At 24.3% G+C, this 13,929-nt stretch overlaps 5 protein-coding genes across 5 annotated transcripts; 3 read left to right on the forward strand and 2 right to left on the reverse strand. All coding sequences in view use genetic code 6, as the record gives it.

Annotated features, from left to right (window-relative positions):
* Positions 1–407: 407 nt before the first annotated feature.
* TTHERM_00522560 (diacylglycerol kinase) lies at positions 408–2,739 on the forward strand (the record flags this gene model as incomplete). The annotated part of the gene is made up of 9 exons (XM_001014434.2): positions 408–537; positions 596–670; positions 755–870; positions 940–1,093; positions 1,184–1,333; positions 1,491–1,624; positions 1,711–2,031; positions 2,125–2,215; positions 2,279–2,739. The coding sequence occupies 9 exons, from the start codon at positions 408–410 to the stop codon at positions 2,737–2,739; spliced, it is 1,632 nt and encodes a 543-aa protein (XP_001014434.2).
* A 657-nt stretch (positions 2,740–3,396) lies between these two features.
* TTHERM_00522570 (glycoside hydrolase family 5 protein) lies at positions 3,397–5,045 on the forward strand. Its single transcript, XM_001014435.3, has 3 exons — positions 3,397–4,059; positions 4,171–4,619; positions 4,684–5,045. Exons 1-3 carry the CDS (start codon positions 3,463–3,465, stop codon positions 4,814–4,816), a joined length of 1,179 nt encoding a protein of 392 aa, XP_001014435.1. The 5' UTR covers positions 3,397–3,462; the 3' UTR covers positions 4,817–5,045.
* A 191-nt stretch (positions 5,046–5,236) lies between these two features.
* On the reverse strand, positions 5,237–6,558 carry TTHERM_00522580 (selenide, water dikinase; the record flags this gene model as incomplete). Its single annotated transcript, XM_001014436.3, has 3 exons — positions 5,237–5,947; positions 6,061–6,306; positions 6,385–6,558. 3 exons carry the CDS (start codon positions 6,556–6,558, stop codon positions 5,237–5,239), a joined length of 1,131 nt encoding a protein of 376 aa, XP_001014436.3.
* Positions 6,559–7,448: 890 nt separating this feature from the next.
* Positions 7,449–9,511, forward strand: TTHERM_00522590 (hypothetical protein; the record flags this gene model as incomplete). The annotated part of the gene is made up of 2 exons (XM_001014437.2): positions 7,449–8,228; positions 8,342–9,511. 2 exons carry the CDS (start codon positions 7,449–7,451, stop codon positions 9,509–9,511), a joined length of 1,950 nt encoding a protein of 649 aa, XP_001014437.2.
* A 1,021-nt stretch (positions 9,512–10,532) lies between these two features.
* On the reverse strand, positions 10,533–12,635 carry TTHERM_00522600 (hypothetical protein; the record flags this gene model as incomplete). The annotated part of the gene is made up of 4 exons (XM_001014438.3): positions 10,533–10,659; positions 10,755–11,074; positions 11,168–11,779; positions 12,537–12,635. 4 exons carry the CDS (start codon positions 12,633–12,635, stop codon positions 10,533–10,535), a joined length of 1,158 nt encoding a protein of 385 aa, XP_001014438.3.
* Between the last annotated feature and the right edge of the window lie 1,294 nt (positions 12,636–13,929).

Raw genomic sequence — 13,929 nt, forward strand, 5'->3', positions numbered from 1 at the left:
ATTAAAATATTTTCATTAAAATCTATTTTTAATAAATTTTTCTATTTATCCTTGTTTTTTTTATTCCGTCATGTATTAATGGAAATTAATATAAACATCTTATTGTTGCAAACCTTCTATTTGCATATTACAGATATAGAAAAAACTAAAATTTTTTATACTTTAAATTCTTTTCTCATAATATGATTGAATAGGTTATTTATTTTTTAATCATAAATAAAAATCTATTTATTTGTATTTGATTTGTAATGAAAATAGAAAAAAATTAAATTATAATTCTCATAAATTAAAAAATTAGTTTGATTTTTCTTTAATATAATTGTTAAAAATCAGGTAATCTTTTAAAAATTTTCTTAGTTTTAATATTTACCAAACAGGGAATTTATACTTTAATATTAAGCATATTTATGATAAAGCAATTCAAATAAATTAAAATAACCTATAAACATCAATTTTAAAAGAAAATATTAATATTTGTAAAAATTTAAGAAAAAAAGATACAACATACATACACAAAAGATATAAATAAATTAGCTGGTATTAACTGTTTCAGAACTTTATATTTTGTCTTAAATATTTTATTAAAACACTAAAGGAGTAATAGTATTATATATTTCATAAATGGACGATCCAATTCAAGCAATTTAGGATAAAAACATCACTGTTCAAAGTAATTAAATTTTTTGTTTTGCAAATCAATATTTGTTGAATGCCATATTTAATAAAATATATTTACTCAAAAATATAAAATTAGTCCAAAATGAGCTAAATAATAGATAGGCAGTTGATAAAAGTTCAAAATTTTCATTCTTTATGTTCGTAAATCCTGAGAGTGGTGGTAATCTTGCATCTACATATACAAATTTAGAGGTAATTAAACTTTATTTAGCTATAATAGTAAATCATTTATAATAAGTTTAATTTTACTGTATTTTTTAGACAGAAATGATGAATTTTCAAATAGGACGTGAGGCAAAGGATAATGAAAAAGATAAGCTTAAAAAATATGATGTTGATGTGTATATTTATAATTTAAAAAAGGCTGAATAAAGAGAAAAAGGTTTTTAAACATTAAAGCAAGAGCAAGATAAAAGTAATAAATATTCTTTTGTATTTAAAATAGAATAAATTTAAAAATTAAGCAAAATAAATAAATAATTTACTCGAAATTTAAATTAATTAGAAACTTCAAATACTAGAGCAATTGTTTGCGGTGGTGATGGTACTGTTATGTGGGTAGTTTAAGAAATGGTTAAGTATAATTGCAATTTTGAAATTTGCCCTATTGGTATTGTTCCTTTTGGAACAGGAAATGATTTTGCAAGAGTTTTAGGTAAATTTTTTAGTTAAATATGATAAAATCTGTATATTTAATTAAATTTAAATTTAGTTCACATATTTAAATTACAGATTTTAATATAAACAAAAATAATAACTAGAGAATTAAATTTTATTTTTACATGCTGACTTTACACTTTTATAAATTAAAGGATGGGGAGGAGGTGTTAAACCAAACGAATTGTTAGGAGCAAATTTGAAAACTTTTAAAGAGAGAATATTATCTTGGATTTACTCAATCCACGAAGATTTTGATATTTGGGACATTAAAGTAGAAACTTTTAATGTAATTTTATTAATTCTACCACAAAATTATTTAATTTATTTTTATTAATATTTTTTCAAAAATTGATTTATTTTATTACTATTTAGGAAGGAGTATTTAAGAGTATCTAAAAACTAGTAAAAAATGGTAAATAAGTGCTTGAAAAAACTGTAGTAAAGTAAAAAAATGCAGAAGGCAAGGAAGAACCTATCAAAGTTTTTAAAAAGTAAATGAGTAACTACATGAGTGTAGGTGTAGATGCTAGAATTGGCTTAGGATTTGACAGACATCGTACTTAAAGCTAAATGGGTAATAAATGCGTTTACTGTTGGGAAGGCTTTAAAAAAATGTTTATGAAAACATCAAAAATGAACTGTGTTATTGATAGTTTAGAAATTATGCATGAACAAGACCTAGCAAATAATGATGTAAAATTTTACATTTTTATCTTTCTCTACTTTAATTTTTACTGATTTTAATTTTTTAGTTAAATCTTAAATTTACACATTAAAAAAATATAGATTTCTAATTTCGATATCAACATAGAAGATGGATAAAATAAGCTAGTCACATAATTTAAAACTAAGCCAACTAATTCCAAAAAAGCTGGAGGTAATTCATAAATAATATGGCATATTAAAATAAAATATATAATTAATTAATATATATATATAGAAATTGAAAAAGATAAAATATACCTAAAAGGAGACCCTGTTAACCTCTTACTATTAAATATTAATAGTTATTCAGGAGGAGTTTCTGATATGTGGAAAAATTGTAGAAATAAACTAGCACTCGAAAAGGGTAATAAAGATTAAGTTCAAGATTAGTTTGAAGAATAAAAGTTTGGAGATGGAAAACTTGAATTTATATCATTTTATTCAGTTTCTCAAATGGCATCAGAGAGATTTATTAGTGGTAATGCCAAAAGAGTATGCCAAGGAAGTGGTCCTTTTGTTCTTAAATTTAAATAAGAAGATGAAAACAAAGCTCCAATAAGAACTTACTTTTAGATTGATGGAGAATTTTATCAAATTATATCACCTAAAAGTATTAAGATTTAAAGGGCCAAAAATATTCCAAGAGGTAAAATAAAAGTTATGGTAGAAAGCTCTTCTGTTAAAACTAAAGCTTGAAAAGAATATCTAATATTAGATCAAACAAACCTAATAATATATAAATTTATTTTTAAAATTGTACATATTTATATAATAAAGAAATCATTTACATTTTATCAAGTAAAACAAATTTTTCTTCAGTATAAATTAAAAAATATCAATTTAAATGTTTAATCCGTCATGCCTATTTAAATTTTATAAATAACTTATAAATTATTTCATTAAATGCAATCAATAAAATTTTAATTTTAATACTTTAATATTAAATAAATTTAAAAATGGTTTAAAGCTATTAATTAATTAAAATTACAGATAATTAGATATGGAAATAAAATAATAAAGTTATATACCCTAAATATTTGTTTATTCGAATTTTTTATTAGTTAAGATAGTAAGGTATCTCTTATTTTTTAAATAATAGTGAAAAAAAATTTTTAATATTTAGAAACATGTCTACAAAATATTTATAATAGTAGATATAATATCTAAATGTTAATAACAACTTAATGATTAGTAATTTAATAAAAGAATAGCTTAACTTTGAAAACTTTAAGGGATTATGACATCCTTTTTAATATTTAATTGTCAAATTTAGAGTCATTTAAGGTAATCCTGAATACAATTTGTAATTATATTGTAAATTACTAATGCTTACCTTTATTTGACAAATAATACCATAAATTTATTAAAAGAAGATATTAATTAATTGAGTTTGAAAGAATTTCTTTGGAAAAATTAAAAATGAAAGAAAAATACCTTTTTTTAATAATATCATTGAGTATAGTGTTATGCACTAGCACTGAGATGAATTTAGGAAGCTCTGATTTTATTGAATAATCATTGTTCAACTCTGAAATGAGTTTATTTCCTACTTTTCCCATTAGAATGAAGGGAATTACGTTCACTGATGACAAATACTGTCCTGAGGTTCCATATGACAGCAAAGAAGCTTTCTACTCTCTTAAGTAGCTTGCCTCAACTGGCGCTAATTATGTTTCGATTGTAGTAACTTTTTATCAAAAATATCATAACTCCACAGTTATTTTTCCTTTATATACTCCTATAAAATCTGACTACTACACTTATGTTACTGCTACTGATGAAGCTCTCACAAAAGTAATTAACTACGCTCATTAAATAGGTTTATAAGTGATGCTTAAACCTCATATTGACCTTATTGAAGATCCTGAATACTGGAGAGGAGATATAGGATTAAATTTTACATAAACATAATGGAATGAGTGGTTTGCTTCTTATACCGATTATATTTTGCATTTTGCTAAGATGTCAGAAAAATTATAAGTAGAAATGTACTCACTGTCTTGTGAGCTCATTGAAGTAACTATTTATTTTTTATTTTTTATAAATGAATATTTTGTTTTAAAATAAAATACTTCACACTATGTTAGAAATAAAAAATTAAAAATATTAAATTTTAATATTCATTAGGTGTCAACCTAAACTTAACATTGGATTAAGCTAATTGGATAAGTTAGGGAAGTTTACACAGGTATTTTAACTGATAGTTCTAATTGGGGTTATCTTGATGGAAGAGGAGGAGAAGATACTCACAAGGATTGGTGGGGATATGTAGATGTTATAGGTATTGACTCTTACTATCCTTTAGCTTAAGACATAGATTTCCCAACTGTAAATCAAGTAATAGATGCTTGGTAGCCTGTTATAGCTAGGTTTAAAAACTTAACAGAGTTCTTTAATAGACCTATTATGATAAGTGAAATAGGTTATTGCAGTGGCTAATGCAAAAGAGATTATATTCCTGTTAAGCAAGATTTTACCAAATAAGCTATTTACTACTAAGCTGCATTTGAAGCATTTAGAAATGTTGATTTCCCTTTCTATGGTTACTTCTGGTGGAGTTGGAATACTGATCCTAGGTAATTAATTTTTAATTTTTAAAATGTTTAATAAAATTTCATTAATAATTTTAAATATTAAAAGAGATGGAGGCAGAAAGGATAATTGTATTACACCTTAGTTTAAAAAGGCAGAAGAAGTTTTAAGACATTACTATGGAGGAAGATTTAGACTACCTAAATTGCCTGGCAGTCCTGTTTGTGAATGTACAGTTTGAAATTTATCAAAAAAAATATGAAATAAATAATGAATTAATTGTTTGTTTTGTTTGGAAAAATGAAAAATGTAACAAAATAAAAAGGGTATTTATATATAAAAGATTTTTTATGAAATTCCTTCCTATATTCAATTATTAAACACAAACACATTTTTGTTTACAGTTTGTTTTGAAAATATTAATGAATAATGATCACATAAGATAATTTTTACAAAGTTTTGTATTTTATCAAAATGAAACACAAAAATTAATTTACAAAGTTAAAGAAAATAAATGCTTTATAGCTTTAATTTGATTAAGTTATCATTTTCATTTTTTCTCAGCAAATTCCTTCTCTTTTAGAGTTTCAGGTAATAATTTGCATCATTTTAGAAATGATACTTATCTAATTAAATAATTAAAGCAATATTTTGTATATTTTCACTTAAATCAAACATCCTCAATAGTAGCGCTTTCCAACACAGTTGAGTTATTAGATCCATTAACAACAACACCTGCATAATTGCACTCAAGTCCATTATCATGCATCTCCTAAATAAAGTCTTTAGCATTTTATTTAGGTAAACAAATGAGTAAACCACCACTTGTTTCAGCACTAAATCCTTACTTCAATCTATAATCTTTTACAGTATTATCTATTCTTGCCATGTTTTTAATAATTGGTAGATTATCAATAACTAAATCAACCTTTTGCTTCTAGACACTTGCTAAAAATTAAGAATGCCCTTTAATTCCAAAGCCTGTGACATCAGTGCAAGCATGAGCATTATATTTTTTCATTAAATGTGCTGCAAACATATTTAAAGTTCCCATTTCATATTCAGCCTTTTTGAAAGCTTGTTTGACTTATTCAGGTGAAAGTATTTTAGATATTTTTTCATACTTGTCTTTGTAGCTTGTCAACCACTACATGGCATTAACGGCAAGCTATGTACCCAAAGGTTTTGTTAAAATTATTACATCACCAGCTACAGCGTCATTTGGCATAATGAATTCATTTCTTTCTACCGCTGCAATACCAACTCCTCCTATTATTGGCCAAGGATTAAAGATAGTTTATCCTCCTAAAACAAAAGCTCCAGCATCATTTGCACATTCATCAAATCCTTAAATCATCAAACTAGTAACAACCTTAATATTAAAAAATATTCAATATATTGAATCTTATAAAAATTCAATTTTGTATAAGATATTAATAAATTTGTTGGCTCTTTTTATTTAATTTTAGAATATAAATAATTTACTTCTCTCTCTGTCTCATTCATACGGTTAGAAACAGCTAAGACCATAAGTACTACATCTATATCTGTTACAGCCATGCTATAAAGATCAGATAAAACGTTGCAAGCCGAAATACGACCTTGCAAGTAGGGATCATGGACATTTGGATAAAAGAAATCTATGGTTGAAATGATCTTTTTGCTTTTAGTATTGCGAATAGGTCTAACACTAACATCAGGAGTTTCGGAAATAATATCTCCTTTGCCAATCTTTTCCAGGTATTTAAGTAGCTTGGCTTGTGGCACTTTACATCCTCACCCTTTTAAATCACTGAAATTTGTTAAAACAAAATCTTAAGATAATCCATGTTCAACAGGATTCCATTCCTTTCTAGGTTATGGCCTTCCATTAGGTATCTTAGTGGCTGAACTGAAGTTTTAAACAAATTTTTAAGTGAAAGAAAGAGTTTTGGATAGAATTTATTGGTTGCTTATCAAAGATGGAATAGCCTTGCTAAGCATTTCTATTTATAAACTAAAACTCTACCTATCAACAGAAGCTTATATCTTGCTTCTTTTTCTAAACTTATTAAACTAAAGATTTTTGCTTTTTAATTTTGCGAAAAATAAATTATGATTTTTTTAGAACAATTTGATAATTAATTGGTGGCTTGACTTTCAAAGAGTGTAAAAAAATATATGTTTATTACTTAATTATCTATAAATAAATACCAAAGATTCTAATTAAAAAGTTGATTTTATTATTGTACATTAATTACAACTATTTCATAAAATTAAAAATATCTAAGTATTTTATTTTTAAATGTCTAAAATTTTTTAAGAACTAAATAAAGAATTTAATTAACATATTAAGTTGTTTTAATGTTTTTAAATCCATTTCTTATTAAATAAGTTAATTAATATTCTTTAAATATTAAAAGATAATATTAACAGAAGGTTTTTTTTTAATTTAAACAATTTCTTAAAATATAATTTAAAAATAGGTTATTTAAAAATTAGAAAATTGATTGATGTTGTTTTAAAATATTATTCACTACTATTTTATAACTTCATCCTAAAAATTTTGTTTATAAAATTAATCATTCAATTCTATTTATTATGAACTAAAATAATATTTTTAATATAATAAAAACACTATGATACATATTATAAATTTTAAATTATGTACTTTGTTATTGAGATTAATTAATATATGTAGATTTAATTGTTAAAATTTAAATTTTAACATATTTTTTTTGATTCATTTTCACAAATTTTTTCAAATTTATAATTATGCAAATCAAATTACTGATATATTCTTTTTTTAGTTATTAAATTTTCTATGATTTAAGTTGATGATTTTATAATTATCTTAATTTGAGATAATAATACACAATTGATTTGATTTACATATGAGCTCAAAAAGGCCGTTTTCGTAATAAAAATAGACTCAAAACATTTTAAATTAAGCTAAAAAAGATGAGGATGATTAGAAATTACCGAAAATTAAACAATCTTCATAAAATATTACTAGATTACCTTCAAATTAATAAAATAAAAATGTTAATTATACATAAAAGATAGCTAATTAGGATAATCAATATTTAAATAGACCGCTATCTAGATAAAGTACTTCAATAAAAGATAAAGGAGCACCAGTAAATCAAGAAGATTTAAGTAGTAAAATAAACTCCTTGAATAGAGTTGAAATACAAGAAGAAAAGAAAGAAAGTTAAAATAAAAACACAGCTAACAAGCCTACAACTAAAAACTTTCTGTAAATTAATAAAAGCAACGCTATCTCAAAAAAAATAAATAACTAAACTCCTTTAACAAAAGCATAAAGGGTAGATATCAGTTAATAAAGTAATAGAATTAATTAATAGCAACCATTAGATGATTTAGAAAGTAATTTTTTAAACAAACCTTTAGCAGTAAAGCCTAGAGAATTTAAGTTTCATACAAATACAAGAATAGAACATAGAAAAGAGATGAATATGCTTAAAGCTAAATAAAATATAATATTAGATCGTGTTAACTATCATATATAAAGAATTATTTTATGTTTTGCTGCTTCGAGTTATTAAGAAGTTTATAAATTAATGAAGGTATGCAAAAAATTTTACTAAGTAATTACCTCTCATTATAGGATATGGGAATGTGTTTTAACTACCTTGACTAAAACTTAATAAGTAAAATATTTATTTTTTAATAAAATTCTATTTGATATTATGCTTTTTCATTAAAATTATTATTAATGTTTATCATAAATTAAATTTTAAAAATAAGTTTTTTTTTTAAAAAGATAGAATTTTTAAAGAGGTTTCCTAATTTTGAGGATATGCAAGAAAATCAAAAAATTAAAATAATCAGAGAATATGTTGAAATAGAAGAGAAAAAAAATGTTATAAAATTATATGAAAAATACTTTACCGATTATAGAAAATTATTCGAGTATTGCTCAACGAAAGAAAATTTACCTAATAAGTTATTGTAAAGATTGAAGCTCAAGGTAAATGCAACAATAAATAAATTGAAAATTCCAGAAAAAAAATACTTACTGAGATGTGAAAACTTTTCATCTCATTTAATGATCAAGTTTGATGAGATATAAAAAATAAATCTTCAATACCTAGACGAAATCAATTTTGAAATAAGTTTTTTCAGTTTCCATTTAAAAACATCTGTAAAAATAGCAAGAAAATTTAAAGTGAGAGATATTTTTGAAAGAAGTGTCTGCTAGAAGGCCTTTTGCTATTATGAAGAAAGAAATTTTTTAACATGCTTTTTTGAAGGAGACTCAATATTTTTATATACTTTATTTGAAATATCTGCAATGGAACTTGTTACTCGCTTTAGATTTGAACTTGAAAAAAGACTGATATATGAAGAGAAATAAAAACTTGGAGTAAAGACTCCAAAATTATAGATGAAATTTTTATAGCGTGACATGAGTGATTATCAATATGAGAGCTTTTCTTAATACTTTAAATATTAATCTGATTTTGAAGTCATGATAAATGTACACAACTCTCTCAAAAAAAATTTATATACTTTTATTGATACTAGGAGTTTTCCAAAAACATAAACAGAATCCTAAGCTTAATTTATTTTTTCCCCAGGTGACAGATTTTTTATTGAAAATGTCTTTTCTCTTGATAACAAATCTGGTATGAAAGAAACTGTTAAGGATATCCTACTTTTAGATCTTATCTTAAAAGACAGAGATAGATTTTTAATTTGTTATTCTGGATATGTTAGGATTCAAGATATAAATGATCTCTCATAAAAAAATAATATCGATATGAATTTCGATTATAGTACAGCAGACGAGTACTAGGCTAAAAAAATTTACTTTAACTAACCTAATTAATATAGTTTTGAACTTTTAATTATTCAAACAAAAAGAGAAGCAATATTGAAAAGTATAAATATAACAATAAACCAATAAATTATCTCAGGAAATCTACCCTGACGACTGAGAAAGATGTAGCTAAATTTTTAATATGGTCTTATTTGTAAAGAGTTAAAGTTGTAAAATTAAATTATAATATTTATTTAATCTATTTGTAAAAATTAAATTACATTTTTATAAAATTTAATTTAAAATTTTTTGTAACAAATTATGTCTGTCTTGAATCATTTACGTTTTTACTATTGTTTGTTAAATTTTTTTGTTCTATTAAATTCATTCAAAGACATAAATAAAAGCACATAAACTTTAATCATATTTCTCAAAATATATATATAAATATAAAAATTTAAGAAAATAATTTATTAGTTAGAGATAAATGTAATAAATACATACATAATGGATGATTGTAAAATTTAAAACTTAAGCAAATTAATCAATTTACTAAATTTAATAATTATTGATATTAATTGATTAATATGCAAAAAGGAAATGTTTTTTAAATAGATTAAAAATATGAATTTAAAATTATTTCTTTAGTCTTTGTTCAATTGTTATGAATTATAACAAAGACATAAAGTGATCATATTACTTAAAATAAATGAAAAATTTTCAATTAAAAAGTAAACACTTTACTAAAAATATAAATTTTTAGAATATAATTTATTTGGTTGAAATAAAAGTATTACATACTTGATGTAGGTAAAATTTTTCAAATTAAACAAATTAATCAATTAATTATATGAAGTAGTGATCATTTTAATTGATTAACATGCAAAAAAATAAAAAAATATTTTTTTTAGATTAAAAATATGAATTTATTAATAATTCTAATAAAATAAAAAAAGTAAATTAAGATAGTGGTTTGAAACTAAGAAAAACTTAAGATAACTGAATATGCATTAAGTATCACATACTAAAATGATTAAGCTTTTCAAACAATATAGTATTTATAATAATTTTTTCAGTAATACTATTGAGTAAATATTTCTTTGCTGTTATCTAAATCATCTTGCTTAAAAAATTATTTCAAATGCAGCAAGTTGATTGGAGAGATAATTTTAGTGGATGGTTTATATTTATCTCAAGCGCTTTCAGCACTTCCGAGACCGTCATCTACGCTAATGTCATCGAAAAGGGGCTTGACGTCTTAGATGGATTGACCTTCGAAGATAGCGATAACTTGTTGGATGATATCAATAATTCCGTTTCTAAATTATTATTAAATAAATTCAGTATAAGTTTAAAAAGAGGTTATAATTAAAAAATATTTTTTCATAATTTTCTAATTTGAAAAAAATCTTACAATTCTTAGATTAAATCTTAGAAGTGAGCAATATCAGCATTGCATTAGTTTTGGAGTTCGTCGAGGACACCTTGTAAGTCAGAAACTTATTAGGACCAGGTGGCGATGTTATTTTCGGTGTCATTAATATTGTTGGTAAGAGTTTAGATATCTTAATTTAAGGAGGCGATTTAACCTTGAGCATCACTGATTTAATTGTTGAAGTCAATGACTGCAGCGTTGTATTCTTCAACTCTTTAGTTTTCAGCTTAGGTTTCAGCATCAATACCGTCTTATTCGTGTTGGAGTAAATCGTCAATAACAGTAAGAACGTTTCCGACCTAATTTTTTCAAAATATTATTAATTAATTATATGAAATAAAAATAGGATTGATTGATAGTTAGATAGATTTTATTAGTAAATAAAAAATTACGAGGGTTTAGTCAGCTTGGATACCAACATCTTGAGCCATTTGCATTAAGAGGGAGAAGAGAGATTTCTTGGCGTGTCCTTCGAGCTTCTTCAAAGCCAAAGCCTTGTGGTTGGAGAGTTGGATGAGGACGGCGTTGTTCTTTTAAAGGAAAGAAGAAGATTAGAGTTGGACGATGAGAGCTCTAGCTTATTTAAGGGCATCAATCATAGCATTGTGGTTAGCAATGGAGGTGTTGAAGGCAGCAACAGCAGCATCGTTGAGGTCATTAGCTTCAGCTAAATTTTGTTGAGCTCTGTCTAATTTGGCTTCTTAGTCAGCTAAGTTAGCTTAGTCAGTTTCTAATTCAGCGTGGAGAGCAGGGAGGGAAGCTTAAGCGTTAGCAATATCAGCTTGCTTGGAGGCGATTTAGTTTTGATAAGATTCAATGCTAGATCCACAATAGTCTTACTTATCAGCTAAGTCAGATTGAGCTTTGGTTAATTAAGTGGATTAATCGTTCAATAAATCATTAAGGAGAGCAAGGATGTTAACAATAATGTTATCACGGTTCTTTGAGCTCAATTCGAGTTAGATGGCAGTAACGATGTTCTTACCAATTCTGCTCTTGTGAAGCTATAAAATTAATTGTAAAATAAATTAAATACTTTAAAAAAATAAATTGGTGTTTTAATATTGAAAAACGTTTTTTAAATGCCAAATAAATTGACACTTCTTTCTTGTCTTTTTTATTTGTAAAACTCTCAAGAGAAGAAATAAATGCAAAAATTAAAGAATGTGCTAAATCAATAAATAATGTATGTTTTGTGGTTTCTTTATTTATTTGGTGTATGTATAATCTTGATTGATTTTCATTTGAAATTTTTGAGAGTTAAAATAGCGGCAGCAGTTGTTGATTTTTTTATCGACTATTTGTCGTTGTTTGATTGTTTGTTTTTTTAGATATACTATATATTTGAGTTATGCTTTTTTCTTGAAGAATTAAGAGTCACCTAACAATTAGGTAAAAAGAGCTTGAAGGAAATAGTTAATTTATTAAATCTATCGAATTTAAGAAGCCTATCTTTATGTTTACCATTCTTTAAAAATTTTTAGAATGATTTAAACAAAGGAAAATGGCATAGCTACTTAAGGGTGCTAAAAGATTAACTTCTCAAGAAAAGTCTATAATGACTATTTCTTTAAGAAGTTTGATTAGCTTCGTTCTATTAACTTAATTCCTCATGCCCTACGACTCACTCTTTAACTCTTTGTTTTCTTTTAATAAGATAGCTCTAAAGTATTGATTGATTGCTGCCGCATAAAAGCTTGAAGAAGACATTCTTATTAGCTCTAATTTAATGGAGATAAGTGTTGAAATGCTTTAAGGTACCTTTTGTAAGCTGACTTTAGCTCTTTGTCTAACTTCAGGGAGCATGGTAGCACTGACGATGATGGCAACTAAAGCCAAAGCAACGAAGACTTTTCTCATCTGTATGTGTTTTTTTTCGTTTATTTTTTTTCTTATTATTTTTTGTTTTATTTTTACAATTATTAATCAAAAACTCAAGACTTGCCTTTTGCTTTTGATTTTTCATTTATTTTTTCTTCTTTTTAATAATCTTAGTCCTTTAAAACAAAGAGATGTTTTTACAGTTTTTCAAAACCCCCTCTCTGTTTTTTAATTGTCATAGGAAATTCTTTCTTTTTTTTATTCATTTTCCCCACTTTGATTTCTATTCATTTTGAATGAAATTTGATTAGAAACGGAGATTTTCATATTTTATTTTTGTTTTAGTTATCATCCTACATTGAAATAGGCGTTATTGACCCATTATCAAATATTAAAAACGTATATTTTTTATTTTTTTTCTTTCTTCCTTTCTCCTCAATTATTTAATAGCTGCCTTGATTATTCCATTCTCTTTCTATTTAATTCCTTTTATTCCTTTGTTTTCAAAACAAGCAATCAGCTCTTTTTAAAAACATTGTTTTTTGTATTTCTTTTCATCTTCACCATATTGTGTACAAGATTTTTTATTTTGAACTAAAACAGTTACTCAATTTTATTTTGACAAAATTATTTTTAAAATGGCATGTTAGCAAAATTAAGTTAAATAAATTTATTTTATTGTTACTTTAGCTCATCAAACGAATATAATATTATTTTTTTATTTATATAAAAAAGATTCTTTATATCATATCATAATCAATTTTTAGCTTATATGCAAGAAACCAAAAGCATAATCAATTGATATTCATTATTCACTAATAATAATAATAATTAAAAGATTGTTTTTTTATTGTTTTACTAATCAATGCTCAATTTAATTAAAAATACGTTTGAAAAAAAAATATCTAATATAAATCACAACTAAAGTAAAGCGACCTTTACATAATCGCAGAATCTGATGACCTACTGAGGAGCAAAGATTATCATTTTCTTATTACATATTTTTTATACATTCACATTTATTGCGAAAGCATAAAAAAGAAAATTTAAACACCACTCTCTCTAAATAAGTTAGCATTCTATTATTGTTTACTTTTATAATGACGATGATGCAAATTAAAGATGGTATTTACCATTAAAAATTCTAATTTTAAAATGAATGATGAAATAATAAAAATGATAAATACTCATTTAACTATTACAAAAAGAATAAATAAATTTATCAGCATACACAAAATCTACTAATTTTTGAAAAATAAAGTATTTGAATTTTAAATAAAGTAATTATTTTTTTACAAATTATAAAAAGAATTTATTCATTAATAATTTTAAG

This window comes from Tetrahymena thermophila (assembly GCF_000189635.1).
Source record: "Tetrahymena thermophila SB210 genomic scaffold scf_8254664, whole genome shotgun sequence".
Taxonomy (NCBI): domain Eukaryota; phylum Ciliophora; class Oligohymenophorea; order Hymenostomatida; family Tetrahymenidae; genus Tetrahymena; species Tetrahymena thermophila.